This window comes from Monoraphidium neglectum, assembly GCF_000611645.1.
Source record: "Monoraphidium neglectum strain SAG 48.87 unplaced genomic scaffold scaffold00600, whole genome shotgun sequence".
NCBI lineage: Eukaryota > Viridiplantae > Chlorophyta > Chlorophyceae > Sphaeropleales > Selenastraceae > Monoraphidium > Monoraphidium neglectum.
The window spans coordinates 3,673-24,779 of NW_014013028.1; the positions used below are offsets into that span (position 1 = coordinate 3,673).

At 62.1% G+C, this 21,107-nt stretch overlaps 9 protein-coding genes across 9 annotated transcripts in view; 6 read left to right on the forward strand and 3 right to left on the reverse strand.

The window, feature by feature from the left end:
• Window positions 1–824, forward strand: part of MNEG_4348 (glyceraldehyde 3-phosphate dehydrogenase) — a gene marked incomplete at both ends in the record, with an annotated part of 4,279 nt that extends 3,455 nt beyond the window's left edge. The window contains 3 exons of the mRNA XM_014047167.1: window positions 34–88; window positions 374–487; window positions 717–824. Coding sequence (XP_013902621.1) covers window positions 34–88; window positions 374–487; window positions 717–824 — 277 coding nt within the window. The remainder of the gene's footprint in view (window positions 1–33; window positions 89–373; window positions 488–716) is intronic.
• Window positions 825–1,555: 731 nt separating this feature from the next.
• MNEG_4349 (major facilitator transporter) lies at window positions 1,556–5,168 on the reverse strand (the record flags this gene model as incomplete). The annotated part of the gene is made up of 11 exons (XM_014047168.1): window positions 1,556–1,597; window positions 1,926–2,206; window positions 2,471–2,548; window positions 2,823–3,066; window positions 3,262–3,285; window positions 3,509–3,586; window positions 3,742–3,988; window positions 4,145–4,191; window positions 4,451–4,647; window positions 4,803–4,829; window positions 5,018–5,168. The coding sequence occupies 11 exons, from the start codon at window positions 5,166–5,168 to the stop codon at window positions 1,556–1,558; spliced, it is 1,416 nt and encodes a 471-aa protein (XP_013902622.1).
• Window positions 5,169–6,131: 963 nt separating this feature from the next.
• Window positions 6,132–8,836, forward strand: MNEG_4350 (phosphoglycerate kinase; the record flags this gene model as incomplete). The annotated part of the gene is made up of 6 exons (XM_014047169.1): window positions 6,132–6,539; window positions 6,797–6,937; window positions 7,501–7,649; window positions 7,943–8,057; window positions 8,283–8,378; window positions 8,672–8,836. The coding sequence occupies 6 exons, from the start codon at window positions 6,132–6,134 to the stop codon at window positions 8,834–8,836; spliced, it is 1,074 nt and encodes a 357-aa protein (XP_013902623.1).
• A 266-nt stretch (window positions 8,837–9,102) lies between these two features.
• On the forward strand, window positions 9,103–9,470 carry MNEG_4351 (Phosphoglycerate kinase; the record flags this gene model as incomplete). The annotated part of the gene is made up of 2 exons (XM_014047170.1): window positions 9,103–9,157; window positions 9,337–9,470. 2 exons carry the CDS (start codon window positions 9,103–9,105, stop codon window positions 9,468–9,470), a joined length of 189 nt encoding a protein of 62 aa, XP_013902624.1.
• A 1,189-nt stretch (window positions 9,471–10,659) lies between these two features.
• Window positions 10,660–11,670, forward strand: MNEG_4352 (Non-histone chromosomal protein 6; the record flags this gene model as incomplete). The annotated part of the gene is made up of 4 exons (XM_014047171.1): window positions 10,660–10,743; window positions 10,960–11,034; window positions 11,191–11,256; window positions 11,506–11,670. 4 exons carry the CDS (start codon window positions 10,660–10,662, stop codon window positions 11,668–11,670), a joined length of 390 nt encoding a protein of 129 aa, XP_013902625.1.
• Window positions 11,671–12,780: 1,110 nt separating this feature from the next.
• MNEG_4353 (Non-histone chromosomal protein 6) lies at window positions 12,781–13,805 on the forward strand (the record flags this gene model as incomplete). The annotated part of the gene is made up of 4 exons (XM_014047172.1): window positions 12,781–12,846; window positions 13,117–13,191; window positions 13,348–13,413; window positions 13,641–13,805. The coding sequence occupies 4 exons, from the start codon at window positions 12,781–12,783 to the stop codon at window positions 13,803–13,805; spliced, it is 372 nt and encodes a 123-aa protein (XP_013902626.1).
• Window positions 13,806–16,068: 2,263 nt separating this feature from the next.
• On the forward strand, window positions 16,069–17,438 carry MNEG_4354 (hypothetical protein; the record flags this gene model as incomplete). Its single annotated transcript, XM_014047173.1, has 2 exons — window positions 16,069–16,209; window positions 16,377–17,438. 2 exons carry the CDS (start codon window positions 16,069–16,071, stop codon window positions 17,436–17,438), a joined length of 1,203 nt encoding a protein of 400 aa, XP_013902627.1.
• A 566-nt stretch (window positions 17,439–18,004) lies between these two features.
• Window positions 18,005–18,964, reverse strand: MNEG_4355 (Non-histone chromosomal protein 6; the record flags this gene model as incomplete). The annotated part of the gene is made up of 4 exons (XM_014047174.1): window positions 18,005–18,169; window positions 18,393–18,458; window positions 18,612–18,686; window positions 18,899–18,964. 4 exons carry the CDS (start codon window positions 18,962–18,964, stop codon window positions 18,005–18,007), a joined length of 372 nt encoding a protein of 123 aa, XP_013902628.1.
• Window positions 18,965–19,685: 721 nt separating this feature from the next.
• MNEG_4356 (hypothetical protein) lies at window positions 19,686–20,790 on the reverse strand (the record flags this gene model as incomplete). The annotated part of the gene is made up of 2 exons (XM_014047175.1): window positions 19,686–20,423; window positions 20,668–20,790. 2 exons carry the CDS (start codon window positions 20,788–20,790, stop codon window positions 19,686–19,688), a joined length of 861 nt encoding a protein of 286 aa, XP_013902629.1.
• Between the last annotated feature and the right edge of the window lie 317 nt (window positions 20,791–21,107).

The following is a 21,107-nucleotide window of genomic DNA, read 5'->3' on the forward strand; positions in this document are numbered from 1 at the left end:
CCCCCCCGCCAAAATGGTGATTGCCCTTGCCAGTGTTTTTGAGGTGGAGCGTCCCACCACTGCTGCGGAGGTCAACGCGCTGCTCAAGGTGAGGGGCAGCCCCTGCAGGGGTCCACCGCATGTGGCAGTGCGGGGCTCCTGGCTGTGATAGGCCCCAACTTAAGGGAAGACGGCAGCCGTCGCGCTCCCCTGCACTCCCACTTTACATATCTACTTAAATCCCAAAGCGTGCTTGCAGCGTGCTGCTGTTGCCACCTGCTGCAGGGCCAAGATTGGCCACGGGTCCAGGGTCTTTGCCTTGCACGCCCACGGATCACATCAAGCGGTCCTCCTGCCCACCCCCCACCCGCCAAACCTGTCTGCCCACCCACAGGAGGCGAGCAGCAGCTACCTGTCTGGCATCCTAGGCTTTGAGGAGCGGCCCCTGGTGTCCACTGACTACGTCAACGACCTGCGGTCGTCCATCGTGGACGCAGACTGCACGCAGGTGGGGCTGAAGGCAGGAGCAAAGGGGTCGACCCCCACGACGTTTCAGGGGCCGCAGACCGCGGCTCTGAAGGGCGTGCGGTCGTGACGAGAGGCCAGGTCTTGCACGTTGCCCTGCAGGCATTTCGCTGGCAGTTTGTGCATCTCCATATGATGCTGTGTGTGGTGAACCTGCTGCTGGATGCCTGGGTCCTTAGCCCCCTCCCACCACCCCCCCTGTGGCCCGGCAGGTCATTGACGGCACCCTGGTCAAGATCTACGCCTGGTACGACAACGAGGCCGGCTACAGCGCACGGCTGGTGGACCTCGCCGCCCTCGTGGTGGACAAGGGGGTGTGAGCGCCCACAGGGCTGGGCTTGGCGCGCTGTGACAAATGCTGCGCGCGCTTGCAGAACCGACACTGAGGGATTTAGGGACGAACAGGCATGCCACGCCCGGGCCCAGGGCGACTGGCACTATGTCGGGAGTGGGGCGAGGTCGATCGACCGCTGGAGCAGGTTGGCCCCGCGCACTCCCTTACCTTGACCAACAACGATGCGGTGTCCTGGGCGCCGGCGGCGCCCGTGCGCGGCCCTTGGCGGCGCCAGCCTGGCCTTGGCGTCCTGCGCTGGGTAGCCGGCCACGTGCAGGTGATAGATCGCGCATGCTGACGCGCTGTGCAAGCGCTGCCGGGAACAAAAGACACGTGCAGCTCTGTGCCTGGCGCGACAAAGGTTTACAGCATAAGCGTGGTTGTTTTGTGCGTCGCATTGAATTTAATAGGGGTGCAGTATAGCCTTGTGTGGCCCGTCCCTGAAGGTTGGGTGAAGGTTGAACAATTTGAAAACAGGGAGCCCTTGTCGGTTCGAAACTGCATTGGGAGCGGCCACGACCGCGCTCAGGTCGGGACCGTTGTTCGGGCATCGTCAAGAAAAACAGAGCAGTAAACCAGTGATAGGAGTTGAGACCGAGCCCGTCAGTGCGGCCGCAACCACAAGGGTTGTTCAAGGGCCATCGCCGCTCGGGGTTAACCGGTTCAGGCAGGTTGCAGATGGATGGGACCACCCTGCAGCATACAGGGCTGCAACAATCAAATGGATGCAGGCTCTGCCAGCAGCTTCAAGCCAAAGGCCTGCAGTATCAGTTAACAGCGCTTCGATGTTTCGCAGCACTTAGTGATCTCCCTGGCTCTCAAAACGCTGCACAAGCCGGGGCACCACCCCTTCAGACGAGTCCGCTGCCGCGCCGCTACCGGCAGCCGGCTCATCGGCGGCGCCTGCTGCGGCAGCCCTCTCCATAGGCCCCAGCGTGGGCGCGGCAGCTTGGACTGGATCGCTGGGCTGATGCTGCTCTGCCTGTTGGGTTGGGTGGCTGTCCAGTGCCAACACCAACTGTGCAGGAGCATCATCAGCCAGCTGCAGCCCCTGCTCCACGTCAGCCACCATTGCTGGCGCACCCACCACTGTCGCGGCCGCCTTGCTCCTACTGTGCACAGGTCCCTTGCTGATGCCACTGTCAGGGCGCGCGATCTTTGCCACTGAAGCAGCCTCAGCTGTGTCGCGGGGCGGCGCCACGAGCTGCAGGCACGCGCCGCAGGCCAGGCCGCCTTTGTCGTCCCGAATCAATGTGGTGATCAGCGTCGACACGGCCGCAAACGCCGTGGACGCGAGGAAGCAGTGGCCAAAGCCCTGCACCAGGGTGGCGCCCGTGAACGTGTACAGGGCGCCGGATGCCAGCGTGCCTGCGTTCCCCAGGCGGAGGGATGGGGGCGGGGGCTGCTGTTGGGCGGCTGGCGGTTGCAGTCCTGGCGCCGCTTGGTTGTGCAGCACAGCGCAGAGAGCAGGGTAAGGTGAGCAGGCGGCGCCTGCAGATTGATTCGGATGCACAACAAGCGCAGCGGTGGGTGCCGCCAAAGCCACCCGGTCGGCTCCTCTTTGTTGATCCAGCCCCCTGCCTTGTGCCACACAAGCCCCCACCTGCGAGCAAAAGCCCCACTGCCACTCACCTGTGAGGCGTCCCATGGCGTTAGCCATGTAATAGAAGCCCACGTTCATGGCCACCTTGTCGCCCTCGGCATAGCGCACTGCCGTGGCGTCGATGAGGGTGTGGTGGTGGTTTTTTTGAGGACTAGACAGAGGAGGCAGCACTGGGCCGCGGGCGTTTAGGTTGGTGGCTGACTCAGGGCTGATTGTGCTGAAGAGGGGCCGCCAGCGGGAGTAGCGGATTTGGGGATGTTGGCTGCAGGGCGCCTGGCTTGAGACCATGCCGAGCACCCTCCCCCCCCCCAGCCTCAGACTCCCTTGTGCGACCACTCCCCGTGGCCCGGGGAGGCCCAGAGGAAACCCTAGCCCGCCCACCGATCAGGTAGCTGTGCACGCTGGAGTTGACGGCGAAAACAACGCAGAACGCCGCCAGCCCCGGGATGAACGTCCCGATCATGGCCGGCATGTCGCGCCCGCTGTAGATGTTGCTACCCAGCAGCACCGCCGCCAGGTACGCGGGGCACAGCACCAGGGCGGCGTTCCAGAGCAGGGCGACGTACTTGTTGGCGGGGGACTGGCGCAGCGGCTGCAGCACGGCCTGAGGCGTCCAGGACTGGACCTGGCGGGAGACGGGGCATGAGGGAGCGGGCAAGGGGTAACTGGGGGGGATGGCATGAGCACAGTCTGAACGGTGAACAGACAGTTGAGTCACTGATCAGTGCCCGTAAGTAATTTTGTCATTTGCAGCAGATGGAAGCAATGCAAGCTGACACTGTGCTGGGCAGGACTTTTCAGGCGTTTCGGCTGCGCCCACCTGGCCGTATCCAATGATGAATGCCTGGGAGGGGGAAAGAGCGTGACGAGTGGGGGCGCCAGCGGCCGGCAGCCGTCAGCCGGGAGGGGGGGGTCACACACAGTGGAACAGCCGCCTGCCATCAACTGAAGCTACGCAGGCAAGCATGCATGCGGCTTGACACTGCCTGCCGTCTGCGTGCCAGCTCGGCGTCACGCGCTGCTGGTCTGCTGCGCCCCGCTCCCCACGCGAGGCCCCCCCTGCTCACCGCCAGCACCGCCCCGACCACCACGCGCTCCCAGCCAAAGCCGTACCGCGCGTCCCGCAGGAAGAAGGGCAGGGGCACCTGCAGCATTCACACGTAGCGTGACAGGGTGGGCAGCAAATGACCGCATTGCGCATGGGCGGCAACTTCAACAATGTGTGATCGAATGCAACGGCAGCAGGCAGCTGGGCGGGGAAGGGGGCTGGCTGGGGTTGCGACCGAGCGCGGGGCCGCACCTCGAACCACATGTCCCTGCAGCCAAACAGGAAGAACCTCGCGGCGCTGAGCACGTTGACGTTGTGGCGCTGCAGCAGCAGCGTGCGCAGCGTGATGTTCTCCTTGCGGGCGCGGCCCAGCTGGTTGCTGAGCCCGACCGCGGCCCAGGGCATGGCGGCGACGATGAGGGCGAGCAGGATGCCCAGGGCAAAGTAGTAGCTGTAGGTCAGCGCGGCGGCACCGATGAAATAGCCCACACCCTTCATGCTGCAGGGATGTGCATGTGTGTGGGGAGGATATGCCAGTGCGTGAGGTGCGAGGGAGGCAAGAGAAGGGGAGGGGGCTGACTTGAGAGGGCAGTGGGTAGGGTGAAGGCCAAACAGGCAGCAGGGCATGCGGTGATGTCGCGGTGCCCGGCCTTACCTGTTTTTGAAGCCGGTGATGAAAGACACAATCTTGAACAACCGGCTCTGAGGGTAGTGGGAATAGACACGACACCACGCGGTGCCGGCAACAAGGCAGCACTGCTGTAAGCAGGGGCCACCCCGCACATTGTAAAACGCAGCGACCTGCCACGATGACCCTCTCGTTTGATCTGCGCAGATGTAGCGCCCTGCGTCCCTCCCTCAAGCGATCGCAGGCCCTGCGCCCTGCTGGATGCAGCCAGCGCCTCCATCCATCCTACATGATTGGCCACGCATCCATGCCCACGCGTATCCCTATCCACACCTGCACCTCCAGGTGTGCAGCCGTGGGGCCACCCACCTGCTGCTCATCCGGCGTGACTAGCTTTGTGACGGTCTTGCCGCCGAGCTTGGTGAGGTCCTTCGCCACGCCGCACAGCATCTGGGCCACCGTTACGAAGATGATGGCGGTTCCCTGGTACTCAGGGGTCGACCACTCCGAGCGCCAGCCAAATAACATGCCTGTTTGGGTACGGCGGGATGGAAGGATGGGGCATCGATGCAGGGCCGACCCTGAGAAGCGCAAGCAAAGGGCGTCAGCAGAAGGGGCGAGCGTGCACGTGCACGGCACGCACACGAGCTTCAGGCGCCCAGCCAGCCCCGCAGCTGCAGCCCACCTATGCCGGCCAGCTGCAGCGTCAAGCCTGGGGGTTGGAGGGGGACGGCGATGATGGGTGCGTTGCAGGCTGCGTCATGACCCTGGGTGGCAGCAGGCCGCCGCGAAAGACGCATAGCCACGGTTGCCCATGCATCCACAAGCTGCGTGGCCACAGTGGTGACGACGCTCACACCCCACCAGGACCAACATCAGATCGCAGGTTCCGCGCCCCACCCGTCAGCAGTGTCGTCTTGATGCCCCATTTGGCGCCCATCAGTCCGGCCAGCAGGTTGGTCACCACGCCCGCCACCTCGTACAGCGTGAACATCACGGCGGTCTGCCACGCGCTGAACCCCAGGCGGTATGCATGGAGCAGCACGATCATCCGCACCTGGATGTTGAACAATGGGTGGGAAACAATGGGATTGATGTGAGGAGGCAGGGGCAGCGCAAGGGCGAGTTGGATGCATCTCCCAATAACCACAGCAGCTGCCGGTGGGGAGAGGCATTGGGCATAGGGAGGTGCGCATGACTTGGGCCAGAGGTGTCGCCCATAGCTCAGCACAAGGCTCCCAAGACTGCATGGCGAGGGGCACCAGATGGCAGTAGCGCAGTCACATGGCATGTTGCATGGGCGCACACGCGTGTTCGAAACGCGTCGCTCACAGCCCCGTCTGTAGTCGTAAAAAGCAGGTACGACAGGCTGATGATGACAAAGGGCTTGAGCGCAGAGAACTCCCTCTTGACAAAGTCCCGGCGGCTCTCTCCCGCCTGCCTTTGAAAGTCGCTGACGCTGTCGTGCTTGCTGACGGCCCCGTCTTCTGCCGCTGCTGCGGCCGCGGCTGTCGACCGCGTCAGCTGCGCGCTGTGCAAATCTTGTTGCGTTGCCCTGCGTTGGCGCCACGGAGAGTGCGCCGAGCGCAATGAGAACACATGCAATACTGGAAATCGCCTGGGGCGCGGCGCCACTTTGAGGTGCGGTGGCGGCCGTGCGGGCCGCCGTCTGTGTGCGAGGCGTGCGCGTGTGCGCTATGCTTCCCCCCAATTCCTGCGTCACACACGCTCACATGATTGCACAGCAATGTCACGCTTCCCGATTTATGTGCTTATGCACGCGCGGCATGCCGCGTGTAAGTTCTTCGTCCCGGACTTGCGCGAGCAAAGATTCCATTACGAGGAGTTTTGTGCCACCCACGCGTTGGAAAGCGGGGCTCAGCGCCCGCATCGCAAGCGATAAAATTTATCATAACACGAGCTTTCGTCTCGCCCACAACTAGTCCGCTCCCAAGCCTCCCCAGGAAAAACACATCCCCGAGCCCCGTACACACGCGCGCGCAGCATCTTTGCAATGGGGGCTGCCGCCGGCCCCACCACAGCGGAGGTCTGCGGCCGGCTCGCTGAGCTTGCGGCCCAGCTGAACACCGCCGACTTGCGGGGCTTACGGGTGCTGCTGCGCTCTGACCTCAACGTGCCGCTGCTGCCCAGCGGCGCCGTCGCGGACGAGGCGCGCATCGCCGCCTCCCTGCCCGCCATCAAGCTCCTGCTGTCCAAGGGCGCTCGCGTGGTGATTTGCTCTCACCTTGGTCGCCCGGACGCCACGTCTCCAGACCAGGACGCCCAGCGGCGCCTCTATACGCTGGCACCGGTTGCGGCCGTGCTGCGGCGCTTGGTGGGCGCTGCACAGTTTGTGGGGCTGGCACCTGACTGCATCGGCCCCGAGGCGCGCGCGGCGGTGGATGGACTCCAGGACGGGCAGGTGAGTGAGACAATTCGAGCTCTGGGTGTGCGGGGAGTCAACAAGAAAGGTGATGTGCCTCCGTTGGACCCTTCCGTGCGATTTCGTCAGCACAGCCTATGTGGTGTGGGCAACCCCTGGGCAAGCAGACGTTGTAACTGTCCCAGATCAAGCGTCCCGGCAGCGCCCCTCACTGTCATTTTGCTCAAATGGCACCACCCCACCTCCAACCTTGCCGCATGAGCACCCCGCCCGTTGCCTCGATGCACATGCCGCAGGCTGTGCTGCTGGAGAACGTGCGGTTCCACGCCGGAGAGACGTCCAACGACGCTGCCTTTGCTGGCCGGCTTGCCGAGCTGGTGGACGCCTACGTGGGCGACGCCTTTGGCGTGACGCACCGTGACCAGGCCAGCGTCACGGTGGGCAATACACACACACACGTGTGTATGTGTGTGTGTGCGCGTGCGTGCGTGAGTGCGTGTGTGCGTGCGTGTGTGGGCGTGCGTACGTGCGCCCACGTGCGTGCGTGAGTGCGTGCGTGCGTGTGTCTGTGTGTGTATGTGTGTGTGTGTATGTGTGTGTGTGTGTATGTGCGTGCGCGTGTGCGTGCGCGTGCGCGCGTCAATACATGTGCATGTGCATGTGCATGTGCGTGTGCATGTGCGTGTTTCTATGCACGTTCGTGAGGGTGCGTGTGTGTATTTGTGTGCGCGCATGCATGAGCAGCACCAACTTGTGTGCGTCATGCGTGAGAGCGCACTGATACACGTACTGACATGTCAATTCACAACACCGCTTTTCGAACTAATTCCCTAATGTCATCACGATCATAAGAGCTGTTTGATCCTCCTCAAAGCCCGCATCTATGTTTTGTACTGGCATCATGAATACCCTAAGGCTAAACCTCGCTAGTGAACGCTCGCGTTCTTTGAAACCTCCGCCTAAAGCGAGCGCCCAATCCCCGCCCACAACGCATCGCCAGTGCGTGCCGTCGCTCCTGCCGCGGCGCTACCCCGGCCCCCTGGTGGCTCTAGAAGTGGCCAATTACCTGGCCACCATGGAGCGGCCGCGGCGGCCATTGGGGGTAGCGATTGGTGGCGCCAAAGTGAAGGACAAGATTGGTGTGTTGAGGTGAGTGGACGGGGTTGCATGGGCAGACGGTGTGGAAAAAGTTGAAAGGGCCAGGCGGTTGTATATTGATAGCGGCCTAAGCAGCCACTGGTCTCAATAGTATCCATGAAGTCCACACATGCAGCTGGAGGACCCGCTGACGAGCGTGTGCATGTGATTGTGTGAGCTGCATCCGCCCTCACTGGCGCGGCCCGCTCGCGCCGCCATGACAGTGCAATTTACGGTCTGCCAATCACGCCGAGTGTGCCTGCCTCCCCGTCGTGTCCCACACCACAACCCCTGTCGTGGCGCAGGTCTCTGATCGGCAAAGCAGACGTGATTGCGGTCGGGGGCCGCATGGCGTTCACGTTCCTGGCGGGCCGGGGCGTCAGCGTCGGCGCCACGCAAATAGAGGACGACTGGGTTGAGGTGCGCGCCCCAGCAAGTCAGGCGTGCGAACCTCCCATTGTAGGGACAAGTTCAGCCCGCGTTCAGGGAAGGTCCAGCTGCTGACGTGGCAACACGCACTGCGGGCCTTGGAGGGAGAGAGGCCGGAAGTCAGCCCGGCGGTGCAGCGTATGGCGTGTGGTTGCGCTCATCCAATGCGCGTCCCGCATCCTATTAAAATATTGCATCATACCGTCCTGGCCCCAGCCTGCGCGGGAGATGATCAAGGCCGCCGCCGAGCGGGGCGTCCGGCTGCTGCTGCCGGTGGATGTGCTTGTATCGCAGTCGCTGGACAAGGCAGAGGTGGGTGCCAACCAGGTTGCTGTGACTTGTGCGCCCACTTGTAGGACAGAAATATGCGTAGCGCATTAAAGCAGCACCAGCCAGGCCAAAATGTCTGCAAAACAATCACCGACCTGGCATACCAGCCTCATACTATCAAGCCCCTGCCGCAGAAACCTAGGGAGTCAGGTTTGGCAGTGCCCGCACCTTGCACATGTGCACCCACTGCTTACAGGCCACATTGATCCGGCATTCCCTGCTAGAACCACCCATCGTCCTCCCTGTGTCCCTCAACACGTGCCCGCCGCTTGCAGTCCCCACGCATCGTGGAGCTGACCACTACCTGCTGCACCCGCGAGGCACCCTGCATCCCCGCCGGCTGCTTTGGCGTCGACATCGGCCCAGCATCGTCGGCCCAGTACCGTTCTGTTCTGGCCGGCTGCAACACGCTGCTGTGGAACGGCCCCATGGGCAAGTGAGTGACCGTGCGCTCTGCAACGACGCTACGCCTGATAGGTTGCTGCCAAAGTCTGTGCGAGGCCTTTCTGAGCGAGCACGCCCATGGCACTCAGCACCTGCACATGTTGTGTGCGGGCCTAGGAGGGGGGCTGCCGCGCCACGGGTGGGGAGGGGCGGTTCGTGCGATCCTGGCTCACGCTGCTACCATGCTGTCCGACAGTGCTCGCGCGCTCTCCTGCCACGGGCCAGGTTTGAGGTGCCGGAGTTTGCAGAGGGTACTACCGCCATGGTGGAGACGCTCAGCGAGGCTACGCGGCGCGGCGCAGCAACGTGCTTGGGAGGTGCGGAGTGCAGCAGCCGTGACCACTTCAGTGCAATACGTCCGGAAATGCATCTAGATGAAAGCATTTGTGCAGGGTTCCCACTGCGGTGTTTCCCACAGCACCATTGTCTCCCCTTGCACGTGCAACCCGCTTGTCCCCCACCTGCTGCCACGCTCTGCCTCAACTTGCGACCACAGGCGGCGACACGCTCTCGGCGTTTCACCAGGCGGGCCATGGGGCAGCTGTCGGCTTCGCTTCCACAGGCGGCGGCGCCAGCCTTGAGCTGCTGGAGGGCCGCGCTATGCCCGGGCTGAGGGCGCTGCTGCCGTAAAGGAGCTTTGCCTGCACTGCTGGAGCCGCGGGCATTCCTGCAGATGGGTGTATGCCCAGGATGCCGCGCCCACGCAGCAAGAGGCGCCCAGCTGAATCACAATCATTTACGTCGAGCTCCACGTACGGAACGAGAACAGGGGTCTTGCTGAGACATCCGTTCTTCACTTTCAAACTTCAACTGCATCTCAAACACCCGCCATTCAAAATATGCGGCATGCTTGTTTGGGATTCATGGCAGTGCAAATCGCTTCTGTGCTTCGCATGTTGCTTTTTCTTTATCTGAACAAACACCCTGACATGCATGCAAGGTGCCTCGGAGTCTCCTTGATTTCTGCTCTTGCAGGCGTTGTTCCATCATCGCCGCACGCACCCCCACTCACGTCTTGTGCAGCAACGCCTGCCAAGCAAGTCCTGCAATACAACTGGCTTGCCCTTAAGCTCCAGTAGTGTAGCTCTCAACCGACAGGAAGCCTCACTCAAAACAACAGGTCTTGAGCACGTCCGTCTCTACCCTGCTGCGCCCACAGAGGGGACCGGCCACCCCTGGCAGGATGACGAGCAGGACGGCAATGACGCTGCGGCGGTCATCGCCCTCGCCATCCGCAACATCGCCCTCGCCATCGTTGCCGCATCGCGGCACCTGAGCACCAGAGACTGCAGCTAGAGCTTGGGTCGGCACGACACACAAGCATGTAACAGCGCCGTGTGTGGTATTTTTTGTCTGCTTTATTAATTATTTTGATTATTACCATACAGCAAGCACGCCAGCCGCTGGCATTCCGCCCGCCCAGCGGCCACCCCAGTTTAAAGCAGGACCCCGCCAAACTCCAAACCATTGTTCGCCTCCAGCCCTCTGCACCGTCCCTAACTTTTGTAGTACAACCGCACTTAGCAGGTGAGGCATTACAGAGGTACCCAGCCAGGGCGAGAGGCCACGGTGTTGAGCGTGATAGCCGCGCGGGCCAGGGATCGCTCTGCTGGCGTCCCCGCAGCCTCGCCGCATCACGTGGGGCACCATAATAGCACCTCTCGTCATCTAGGCTGCATCAGAGCCAGGGACAGGGCCGCGCGAGCGCGACGTCCCCGCGCGCTCAACAACGGGGTTGCTAGAGCCAGCAGTGGCGCGATCGCCAAGCCCCCAAACTCAACGTCCGCACCCACATGCCCCCCAGACACCAGCAGCAGCCATGGCCAAGGCGGAGAAGAAGGAGGCCAAGCCCAAGACTGAGAAGAAGGAGAAGCCTGAGAAGAAGGAGAAGCCTGAGAAGAAGGTGCGCCATGAGGCGGTTGGTACGGGCAGCAGCAGCGAAAATTGATTTGTGCAGCGGCTGCTATCAGCAAACGGCTGAGGTGTCTGCTCCACTTACATCCATGGGCGTGGCGTGAACGTGTGCAGACAGCACAGCCTGTGGCGGCCTGGCTGCTGTGTCTGCACCGGGCCGTGGCCTCAGCTGACGCAAGACGTTGCGCGCTGCTCCCCTGCGCAGGTGGTGGAGAAGAAGGCTGCCAAGCCCAAGGCTGAGAAGAAGGAGAAGCCCGCCAAGAAGGAGAAGAAGGAGAAGGTGGGTCCAGGGCGAGGCACCGGCTTGTCTGTTGCCTTGGGCGGCCGCCCGAGATGGCGATGCTGCGGTTGTGCGTCTCCAGATGCAGTCCGCGCCAGGTGTCCAGGGCCCTCTTCAACAGCACGTCTTCAACATGCTTTATGTGGCGCTGCGCAGGACCCCAACGCTCCCAAGCGGGCACTTGGCTCCTACATGTTCTTCTCAGCGGACAAGCGCGGCGAGGTGGGGGGGACAGGGCGGGCAGCTGGGGGCAAGGGAACACCTTGTGATGGCGAGATTCGAGCTCGTCCGGGACAGCTTTCGGCCGTTGGCTACATCGTGTCGCTTGTGCGTCACAGCTTACAATGTTCAAGCTTCCCTTGTGTGTTACTGAACGCCACTGCGTCTGGCTCCAGCTATCCCTGCGAATAGCCATGTCTTCACCCATCTAACCCACACACACACACACACACACACACACACACACCGCAGATCAAGGAGAAGAACCCCTCCTACGGTGTTGCCGACATTGCCAAGGAGCTGGGTGCCGCTTGGAAGGCCCTGGGCGAGAAGGAGAAGTCAAAGTACGAGGAGCTGGCCAAGAAGGACAAGGAGCGGTACGAGAAGGAGAAGGCCAAGTACGACGCCGGAAAGTAGAGATGCGGCGGCTGCTTTTCTCACATGTTCACCTTGTTGTTGACGTTTGCCGTGTGATTTCACCTGCAACCCATGCACGCATGAGCGCTGCCGCATTCGGCGCGCCCTGGGCAGCGGTGTCCTCCCGACCGCCCTACAGACGGAACGCACACGCCCACAATGTGCACGTGCCCTGACGTTTTGACCGCGAATGGACGTGCGTGGAACCACCACTACCATGCATCGCCCCTGCGGCGACCTTCCGCTTCGGCATGCTGATGCATAGACTGACCCGGTTCAGACGAGCTTGTTGACGCCGCTTGATTTGGTAGGCTCGGCCTGCAACTAGCAGTCTGTAAACGCTCGCATTTCTCAATTGCATCACTGAACATGGGTTATAAAACAGGGGCGGGGGCAGCCGAGTTGGTAGCATGCAGCTGCGGGGTTGCTGGTGGCCTGCAAATGACATGCGAGCTGCAGCTCACTCCAAAAGACGATGCCTGATCCTGGAGCATACGAATTGCCTGCGTCATGCTTACAAGATGTGTTGAGCTCGGCAGTTGTGCCTCTGCCAGTGCTTGCATCATTGCGGGTGCTTTGCCGAGCAAGCAAGCAGCAGCGACCTGTCAATCAGTCAAGGGCCCGGGCGCGGTCGGCCGCGCGTTAGCCCTGCACATTCTTGCATACGTTTAGAATAGTTGGATACCATTCAGCGGCATCCTATCATACGCTCCGGATACACTTGAAAATCCCGCTCAACACCTGCCTGTAGGCCCTTGTTCAATTTTCAATACGGTACCCTATCAAGGCACGGCGCCTTCTGATTCCACGCTTCATTTGCATCGTTTGGCACAAAGTGTTGATCCCACCACAGGCTTGGATCAAGGTGTGACCGAACAGGTGATAAGCACAGCGGTCCCAGTGGATCCGGGGTCGCTTTGGCCGCGTTGCCCCGCATGGCGCATCATTGCATGACAAATTATGATGCTTTTGCCCGTTATGCTGTGCAGTCGTGCGCAGTCTCAACATGTGCTGGATCATGCGCGCTCAACAACGAGGGTGCTGCATCACAAGTGGTAGCGCTGCCACTGCATGCTTTTCCTTCACCCCACCCACACAGCAGCAGCAGCCATGGCCAAGGCCGAGAAGAAGGAGGCCAAGCCCAAGGCTGAGAAGAAGGAGAAGCCTGAGAAGAAGGTGCAGCATGCAGGGGGTGTGCAGCGCAGCGGATGCAGGCACCAGCTTGTGAAGGCAGCAGGGTCCGCCGCAGAACCGAAACAGCGCAGGCTCGCACTGGTGAAGATTGCATGTTGCTGATAATCAAGGCTTTTTAACGGGAATACTGTCGCGTTGATGGGATCACGGCGTGCACGCCACCATATGGTGCAGCTGGGCAGGACGAGTGGCCATGCTGTGCAGTCTGCGAACACCCTGACGCCACCCTTCGCGCCTCGGTCCCCTGCGCAGGTGGTGGAGAAGAAGGCTGCCAAGCCCAAGGCTGAGAAGAAGGAGAAGCCCGCCAAGAAGGAGAAGAAGGAGAAGGTGGGTCAAGGGCGAGGCACCGGCTTGTCTGTTGCAGTGAGTGGCCGCCTGAGATGGCGATGCTGTCGTTGCGCGTCTCCAGATGCAGACCGCGCCAGGTGTCCAGGGCCCTCTTCAACAGCAAGTCTTCAACATGCTTTATGTGGCGCTGCGCAGGACCCCAACGCTCCCAAGCGGGCACTTGGCTCCTACATGTTCTTCTCAGCAGACAAGCGCGGCGAGGTGGGGGGGCAGGGCGGGCAGCTGGAGTGCGAGGGCACATCTAGTGATGGAAGCCTTGATATGTTCCGGGGTGGTTTTCGGTCTTTGGCTACACCGTGTCGCTTGTGCGTCAAAGCTCATCCTGTTCATGCTTCCCTTGTGTGTTGCTCAACGCTACTGCGTCTGACTCCAACCATCCCTGCGCCTAGCCACCTCTTCACCCATCTACCCACCCCCCACCCGTGCAGATCAAGGAGAAGAACCCCTCCTACGGTGTTGCCGACATTGCCAAGGAGCTGGGTGCCGCGTGGAAGGCCCTGGGCGAGAAGGAGAAGTCCAAGTACGAGGAGCTGGCCAAGAAGGACAAGGAGCGGTACGAGAAGGAGAAGGCCAAGTACGACGCCGGCAAGTAGAAACCAATTTTTCATTGATTGTGCGAGTGATCTTTCTGCATGTGTCTTCAATGTATGTGATTGATCAACCTGTGCAGTACTGATGTTATGATGTTGACCAGCATTTCCATTGTCACCGACGGCAAAAGTGGAAGCAGGGCAGGAAGAGAGAGACCAGCTGTGTTGATGCCCGCTCATGGACGCACCCTAAACCAATCTCGTGCTATGGGTGGGGTCGAGCATCCCTCAGCCGCGGGTGCAGTGCTTTCTTCCATGGGTTGTTGCAGTGCGGAAGCTTTGTGGGAGCGACACGATGTCGATTGCACACATTGAAAGTCACAGACAGCTTCTGTGTGCCGCACCAGCAGACGAGGTAGTGGCGAGTGGCACCGAAGCAGTTGCGTGTGTATGTCAGAATGCTTTGAGGCGCGCGCACTGCGCCTGCAGCCAGTGGCACCCCCTCAGAGAAAAGCAAAGGGTACTCAGGATCCCTGTGAAGAGGTGCAGCAGGCCAAATGGTGTGCACACAAGGCAGAGCACATAATTCTTGAAACTAGTGAAGAGAATTTTTCTTCTGAAATGCAGGTTGGCGTCAAAGTACGTAATAGGACCCCTGTGTAAAAGCCGTGAGTGGAGCCTCACAAACAATTGCCATTAACAAGTTGTGCAGGCAACAATGGTGCATGGTCAAGCTGACGAACGGGAATATGCTGCAAATTAGAACACACAAATATGTATTAAACACACAAACATAGACACACATACATAAACACACACAAGGCTTCACTGTTGCATTCAAGAGCACCAGGGTGATACAAGGCGCCAGCTCAGTCACCCAGTCCTGCAAGGGTTGGTGCCCTGGTCTGCTGCTGGAGTTGTCAGATACAACGTATTAATGGAGTACAAGAACTTTTGAATCATGCCAAATCTTCCGCCGCAGGTAACAGGCCGCAGGTTGTGGTGACACAGTCAGCAGATCCGCCGTCCAGGGGCAGGTGCTGCACGGCTGAGGCGATTGCCGATACGCGGATGCTCACAACACACACATAGAAGCCGTGACCCGCTTTTCTATTATACCTTCGTGTAAATTTACAAGTTGTGTTGTGCACTTGAAAAGCAACCACCTGTCGCCGGGTTTTTTTCATCCGCCGCGTCCCACCCCCTTCGCAAAGCTTCGATTTTCCAAACTTGAATCAAATAGACATACATCCACAACCGATCATGGCGCGAACAGCTGTACTGCTCCTGGTGCTGCTGGCAGGGGCGGTGTCCAGCGTGGCTGCGGCACAGCTGCCGCTGCAGTGGCGCTGGCTGGAGACCAGGCTGCCCAGTGCGGCGGTGCAGGCAGCCGTCCGTGGCGTGCTGGAGGGGCTGCCTACCGAGCTTTGCAGGCTCCACCCCGTACAGCTGGTCTCGCTGCCAACTAGGTTTATGGACGAGGTGGGTGCTGCTGGACGCTGTCTTGCTGTGCAGCTGCTAGAGCACGCAGGTGGCGCACCTGCCCAGGGGTGTAAGTGCGCTGCGCAAGGGCACTGCAGCTTAGCCCGGTGTTGCATGCCGATGCTCTCTGGCCACAATTGGGGTACATGCGTCCGCGCTGACCACCCCCCCCCCCCCGGGGATCTCCCAAATGCCCATCTGCGCGCAGCTGTGCCCCCTCAAGGCCAGCCAGGGGGGTCTTGGCTCACGCCGCCTGTCGCTGAGCACTGAATTTAACGCAGACGTTGCTGCAGCGCCGCGCACGCTCGGCGCCGCCGCTATCCTGCTGGTCAAGCCGGATGCCACATCGGCCGCCGCTCTGGAGCGGCGGCTGTGTGACATTTTCTTAGACCCGAGGGCGGCCTGCAAATGGAATGCGTCCTGGGCTGCGGCCGCCAACAGCACGTACCGCACCCACCTGGACAGCAGGGCGCCGGCCGAGGGCCTGCTCTCCCACCTGTCAGCCGTGCAGCTGCCCAGCAAGCTGCCGGGGTGGTTCTCTTGGCGCGACCCTCTCGAGGGCCCCAGCGAGGGCGTGGTGCAGACCGCAATGTGGTGGTGAGCCAGCCCGCAACACCAGTGCCGTGATGCTGCCACCCAACGACCAGCCTGCTGCTCCCCCTGAATGCAAAATGCCTGACCACCTGATTGCAAGCGCTCGTCTTGGAGGATGTAGAAGGAATCCACGTGCCCCACCACGTGTCTGCAGCAGATCCAGGAAGCTGTGCACCCAGCCGTGCACAAAGGCCCACACAGGGACGTATCACCTTGCCACGAGCGCAGGTTTGGCAACGCCGTTCCGCGTATGCGGTCCAAGACGCTCGAGGGCTACCTGCCCCAGCCCTTGCACGCCTATGTGGCGGCCGCATACGAGGCTCTGCCGCAGCAGCTGTGCCGCCTGCCACACAAGGAGATCGCGGCCCTGCCAAACGCCTTCAAGGACCAGGTGAGGGCCCCTCGGATTCAGCATGGCGCCTGGAACTTCTGTGGCAGCGACGACGTCGCCAGCTACTCCCTGCTGCACACCACAACACGTCCCATTTTCAAGCCTGGCTGTCTCACCTGCGTTCGTAAGCGCCTCTGCCCACGTATGGCGACGACTCCCTCCGGCAGGTCTGCCCCATTGCAAACATCTTCAAGCCGGCCTTTGGTGGCATAGGGCTCGCAACCTGGGGCATGCTGGGCGCGCAGATCTCAATGGGCATGAACGTCAGCGCCAGGGGGCAGTTTGGCGGCAGCGGCAATGCCGCGCCAGCATACCCCGACGCGCCCGCGCCTGGCGACGAGCTCCTGAGCCCCGCCGCCGGGCTGCCGCCAGCGGCCGTCGACAACGCCAGCAACGATCATCACCTGGAGTACAAGGTCAACGCCACCTGGCTGACGGAACAGCAGGCAGCGTACCAGGCGGCCGCCGACGCGGATGCCGCAGTCGGCAAGCGCGTCTTTTCTTGGCTGGCACGCACGTGCCACACACTCTACTCCCCTGAGACCGCCTGCAACGCCAGCACGGCGGCGGTCCTGAACTCCTCAATGGACCTGTGGGAGGCGTATTCCGCGCTGAAGCCGCGAGCCTCGCCCTCAGAAATGGACCTGTTTTCACTGCGCGTGGACGCACGTCGCTTCGCATCCGTGTCGGCGCTTGCAGCGGCGCTCAGGGCTATGCCCGCTGAGCGCCGCGCGGCACTCGCAACTGCGATGGCCGGGCCGGCGGCTGGCCTGGCGGCGCGCATCCGTGCGATGCCGCCGGCGGCGGCGCTCGCCCTGTTTGGCCCGCTGTCGCCCTGGATGTGCGTCCCCTCCCTGGAGGCTGTCAGAGAGGAAGTGCACGGAGACCTCTTGGGAGCCCTGCGGATGCTAGGGATCGCGGTCGTGCGCTTTAGCCTGCGCCTGGACGAGCCGTCGGCACTGGTGGGCGCCGTGCTGGGGGACTCGGCAGCCCGGCCCGCACTGCAGGCTGCTTGCGCGGCCGTCAAAGACGCGCGTGCTGCTGTGGCCAACGCGACTGAGTCGGAGCGTGCCGCTGTGGGCAAGGCGGCCGGCGCCGTGCGCAAGGTGGTGGAGAATGTAAGGACTGCAGTTGCGCGGGTGCGTGGCAAGTCGTTGCCGCCGGTGCCTGCGCTGGATGTCGCCTGGGAAAAGCCACAGAAGGACCCCCTTCCTGCGGTTTCTGGCTAGTGTGTAGCTAGAGTCGTTTTCCACTTGTGTGTGGCTATGTCAAAGGCCGTTTGGAAATATCATTGCTGTACAAACACTGCTGTATATTCGTCAGCTGATGCTGCTTTGTGCCCAGTCGCTCCAGCAATCAAAATTTGCTGCCCATCCACTTGACTCGATGGTTATTGGCCTCAAGTGGTCCATCCCGTGATGGACAGCTGCCGTCAAGCACGCTTAACAATTTTCCTCCAGGGGGTTGACCACCTGGCGCCAAGCGGTGTGTGCTTTACACTTTGATTGTGGTTGCGATGATGGATGTAGGTAAGGCACAACCAGGCAAGATGCAGGTGTAAAGTGGCAGGTCGCAGCGTCGTAGCGGTCTTGAAAGCCGGGTGATAGTCAAAGGTCAAGATGTAGGTTCACGGGTGTGCATTTCTGTCTGGTGCTTGGGAGGACCATTGCTGGCTCGTGCGCGCCGGATGCGGCAGCGCTCGTGCATGGAGGGTTGCAGGTGACATCACACACATACGTTAACAACAGGGTGTGCTTGCGAGGCGCAGATGCCTCTGAAGCCGCAGGCGCCCCCTCTACTTGCCGGCGTCGTACTTGGCCTTCTCCTTCTCGTACCGCTCCTTGTCCTTCTTGGCCAGCTCCTCGTACTTTGACTTCTCCTTCTCGCCCAGGGCCTTCCAAGCGGCACCCAGCTCCTTGGCAATGTCGGCAACACCGTAGGAGGGGTTCTTCTCCTTGATCTGCGGGGGGTGGAGTGGGTACTGGGTGAAGACTGAAGAGGTGGTTGGTCGCAAGGATGGTTGGGGCCAGACGTAGCAGCTGAGAGCAACACATGAAAAGCAAATACAGTATTCACGCACAAGCCACACGCTGAAGGAACACCACACACCATCCCGGACCAGCACGAATTCTGCCACCTTTAGGTGTGCCCTTGCACCCCAGCTGCCCGGCGTGCCCCCCCACCTCGCCGCGCTTGTCTGCTGAGAAGAACATGTAGGAGCCAAGTGCCCGCTTGGGAGCGTTGGGGTCCTGCGCGGCGCAACAGGAAAACATGTTGAAGACTTGCTGTTGGAGGGGGCCCCGGATGGCGCGGACTGCATCTGGAGACGCACAACGGCAGCATCAACAGCTCGGGCAGCCGCCCACCGCAACAGACAAGCCGGTGCCTCGCCCTTGACCCACCTTCTCCTTCTTCTCCTTCTTGGCGGGCTTCTCCTTCTTCTCAGCCTTGGGCTTGGCAGCCTTCTTCTCCACCACCTGCGCAGGGGAGCAGCGCAGTGTGGAACGACTTGCGTCAGCTGAGGCCACAGCATGGGTGCTGATGGAGCAGCCAAGCACCATAGGCTGTGCTGCATGAACAAACTCATGCCATGCCATTTGTTGCATATGAAGCAAACACCCAAGCCATCCGCTGATAGCAGCCACCGCACAGGGCAGCATCCGGTGCTGCCGTCCGCAACAGCTTGCACCTTCTTCTCGGGCTTCTCCTTCTTCTCAGCCTTGGGCTTGGTCTCCTTCTTCTCAGCCTTGGCCATGGCTGCTGCTGCTGTCTGGGGGGCATGCGGGGGCAGGCGATGAGTTTGGGGGCTTGGCGATCGCGCCACTGCTGGCTCTGGCAAGCCCGTTGTTGAGCGCGCGAGGGGGGCGGCGCCTGCACGGCCCTGTCCCAGGCACTGGTGCAACCCAGATGACAAAGGATACTCTTGTGATGCCCCGCGTGCTGCAGGGAGGCTGCGGGGAGGCCAGCAGAGCGATCCCTAGCCGGCCCTGCTATCACGCTCACAACACCGGGGCTGCTCGCCATAGCTGGGTCTCTCTGCAATGCCTCACCTGCTAAGTGCAGTTGTTTTCAAAAAGTTGGGGACGGTGCAGAGGGCTAGAGGCGAACAATGGTTTGGTGTTTGGCGGGGTCCTGCTTTGAACTGGGGTGGCCGCTGGGCGGGCGGAATGCCAGCGGCCGGCGTGCTTGCTGTACGGTATTAGAGGCTTGAGTTCATCGTCTGGCAACCGGCACTGTGATGCTTGTGCGGCCTGCCAAACAACGGCTGCGGTCGCCTGCTCGGCAATGGCGCTTGGATGACCGTGCTCCCCTCCGCTGCTTGTGCTACCGCATCAACAGCAGTGCTTGGTGGCTCCCGTGCTGCACACCGCGAGCCATCACGCGTATGATAGTTGTTATGTCTGTAAGTTACTGTTCATGTAAATTGATTGGTGGGGCAGGTGTATGGCCTGCTGGCTTGCATGAACCATAGCGTGTCACGCTGCACCGCCCTCATCCTCCCACAGCGCCGGCAACTCGGCATCCGCCGCTGCCACCAGCAGGGGAAAATCCACCGCCTGCAGCCGCCCCCATTCAGACACCCGGCGCCACGCATCGGCCGGGAACGCGGGGCTCGCCAGCCCGGCAAGCAGGCGCGCGACCGCCAGCCCGCTCAGCCGCTCTCGCCCCACGGCGCGCATGCGCGCCGCCTCAGCACGCAGGAAGCCGCGCACCATGCGGCGCAGGTGGTCGGGAAGCGGCCGCTGCACAGGGCTGGAGCCGCCCCACAGCGCCTCCCACGCATCGTCCTCCCCTGCCTGCTGCTGCTGTCGAGCCTCCTCTTTGTCCTCCTCCTCCTGCTGCTGCTGCTGCTGCTGCTGTTGTTCCCCTTGCTCTTGCTGCTGTTGTTGCGGCTGTTGCTGCTGTTCCTCCTCCTGCTGCTGCTGCTGCTGCTGCTGCTGCTGCTGCTGCTGCTGCTGATGATGATGATGATGATGGTGTAGTGCCGGTTGCTGCTGGTCTTCCTGCTGCTGCACCATGTCGCCCCCAAAGTAGTCGCGTATCGCGCCCCGCAGGTGGCGCTCCTGCGCGTCCGCGTCGCCGCCATACACCGCCGCGCCCGCCAGCGCGGCGTACGCGGCGTCCAGGCGCGACACAGACGACGCCACAACGCGCGCCAGGCGGGACGCCAGGCGGGATGCCAGGCCGGGCAGGTCGTGCGGGGTGTGGAGCACCTGGTGGGGTCGGGTCACCAGGGAGGGGGGTGACGTGGGGGGTGCCGCATGTGCCCTGCCAAACGGCTGGCGCACCCCACTACAGGGCCAGCAGCGGGGCTCCTCCGGTCACCAGGGCCGGCACGCCCTCCGCACCTGGAGTGCTCAGCGCAGCTCCCCTGCGCAGTGGCTGCCGCAGCGCCCACGCCCTTGACGGCGCGGCCGGGCCCCTCGGCCTCGAGAGCGCGCCCTGCTGTCCGCCCACCTTCCACGCGAGCGCCTGCTTTGGCGACAGGTCGAAGCTGACCTCCTTGGCGGCCGCCAGCGCCGCGAGCTGCGACACCACCTCCCCAGGCGGCAGGCCCGTCGCGTCCACGACCGCAGGCATCTGCGCGCGGTAGGTCCCCGCGTAGCAGCGCGCCTTGGCCGCCAGCAGGCCGGCGACGACGGGCCAGGAGGGCGCTAGCTGTTTGGGCGTTAGGCTTGGGGGAAGGCGAGGGCGGCCAGGGAGGGGGCGGGGGTGTATGTGAGTGCGGGTGGCGTCTGTGAGTGCGTATGCCTTCAACGGCACGTGGCCGCGCAGGAACGCGTCACGGCAAGCGTGATGCAGCCGCCAGCTCGAGCTCCGAACCTCCATCGCTCCACGGCCTCCGCCTCCCTAGTGACAGTGGCGCCCGCATGCCCCACGAGCGCGCGGCGCGGCCC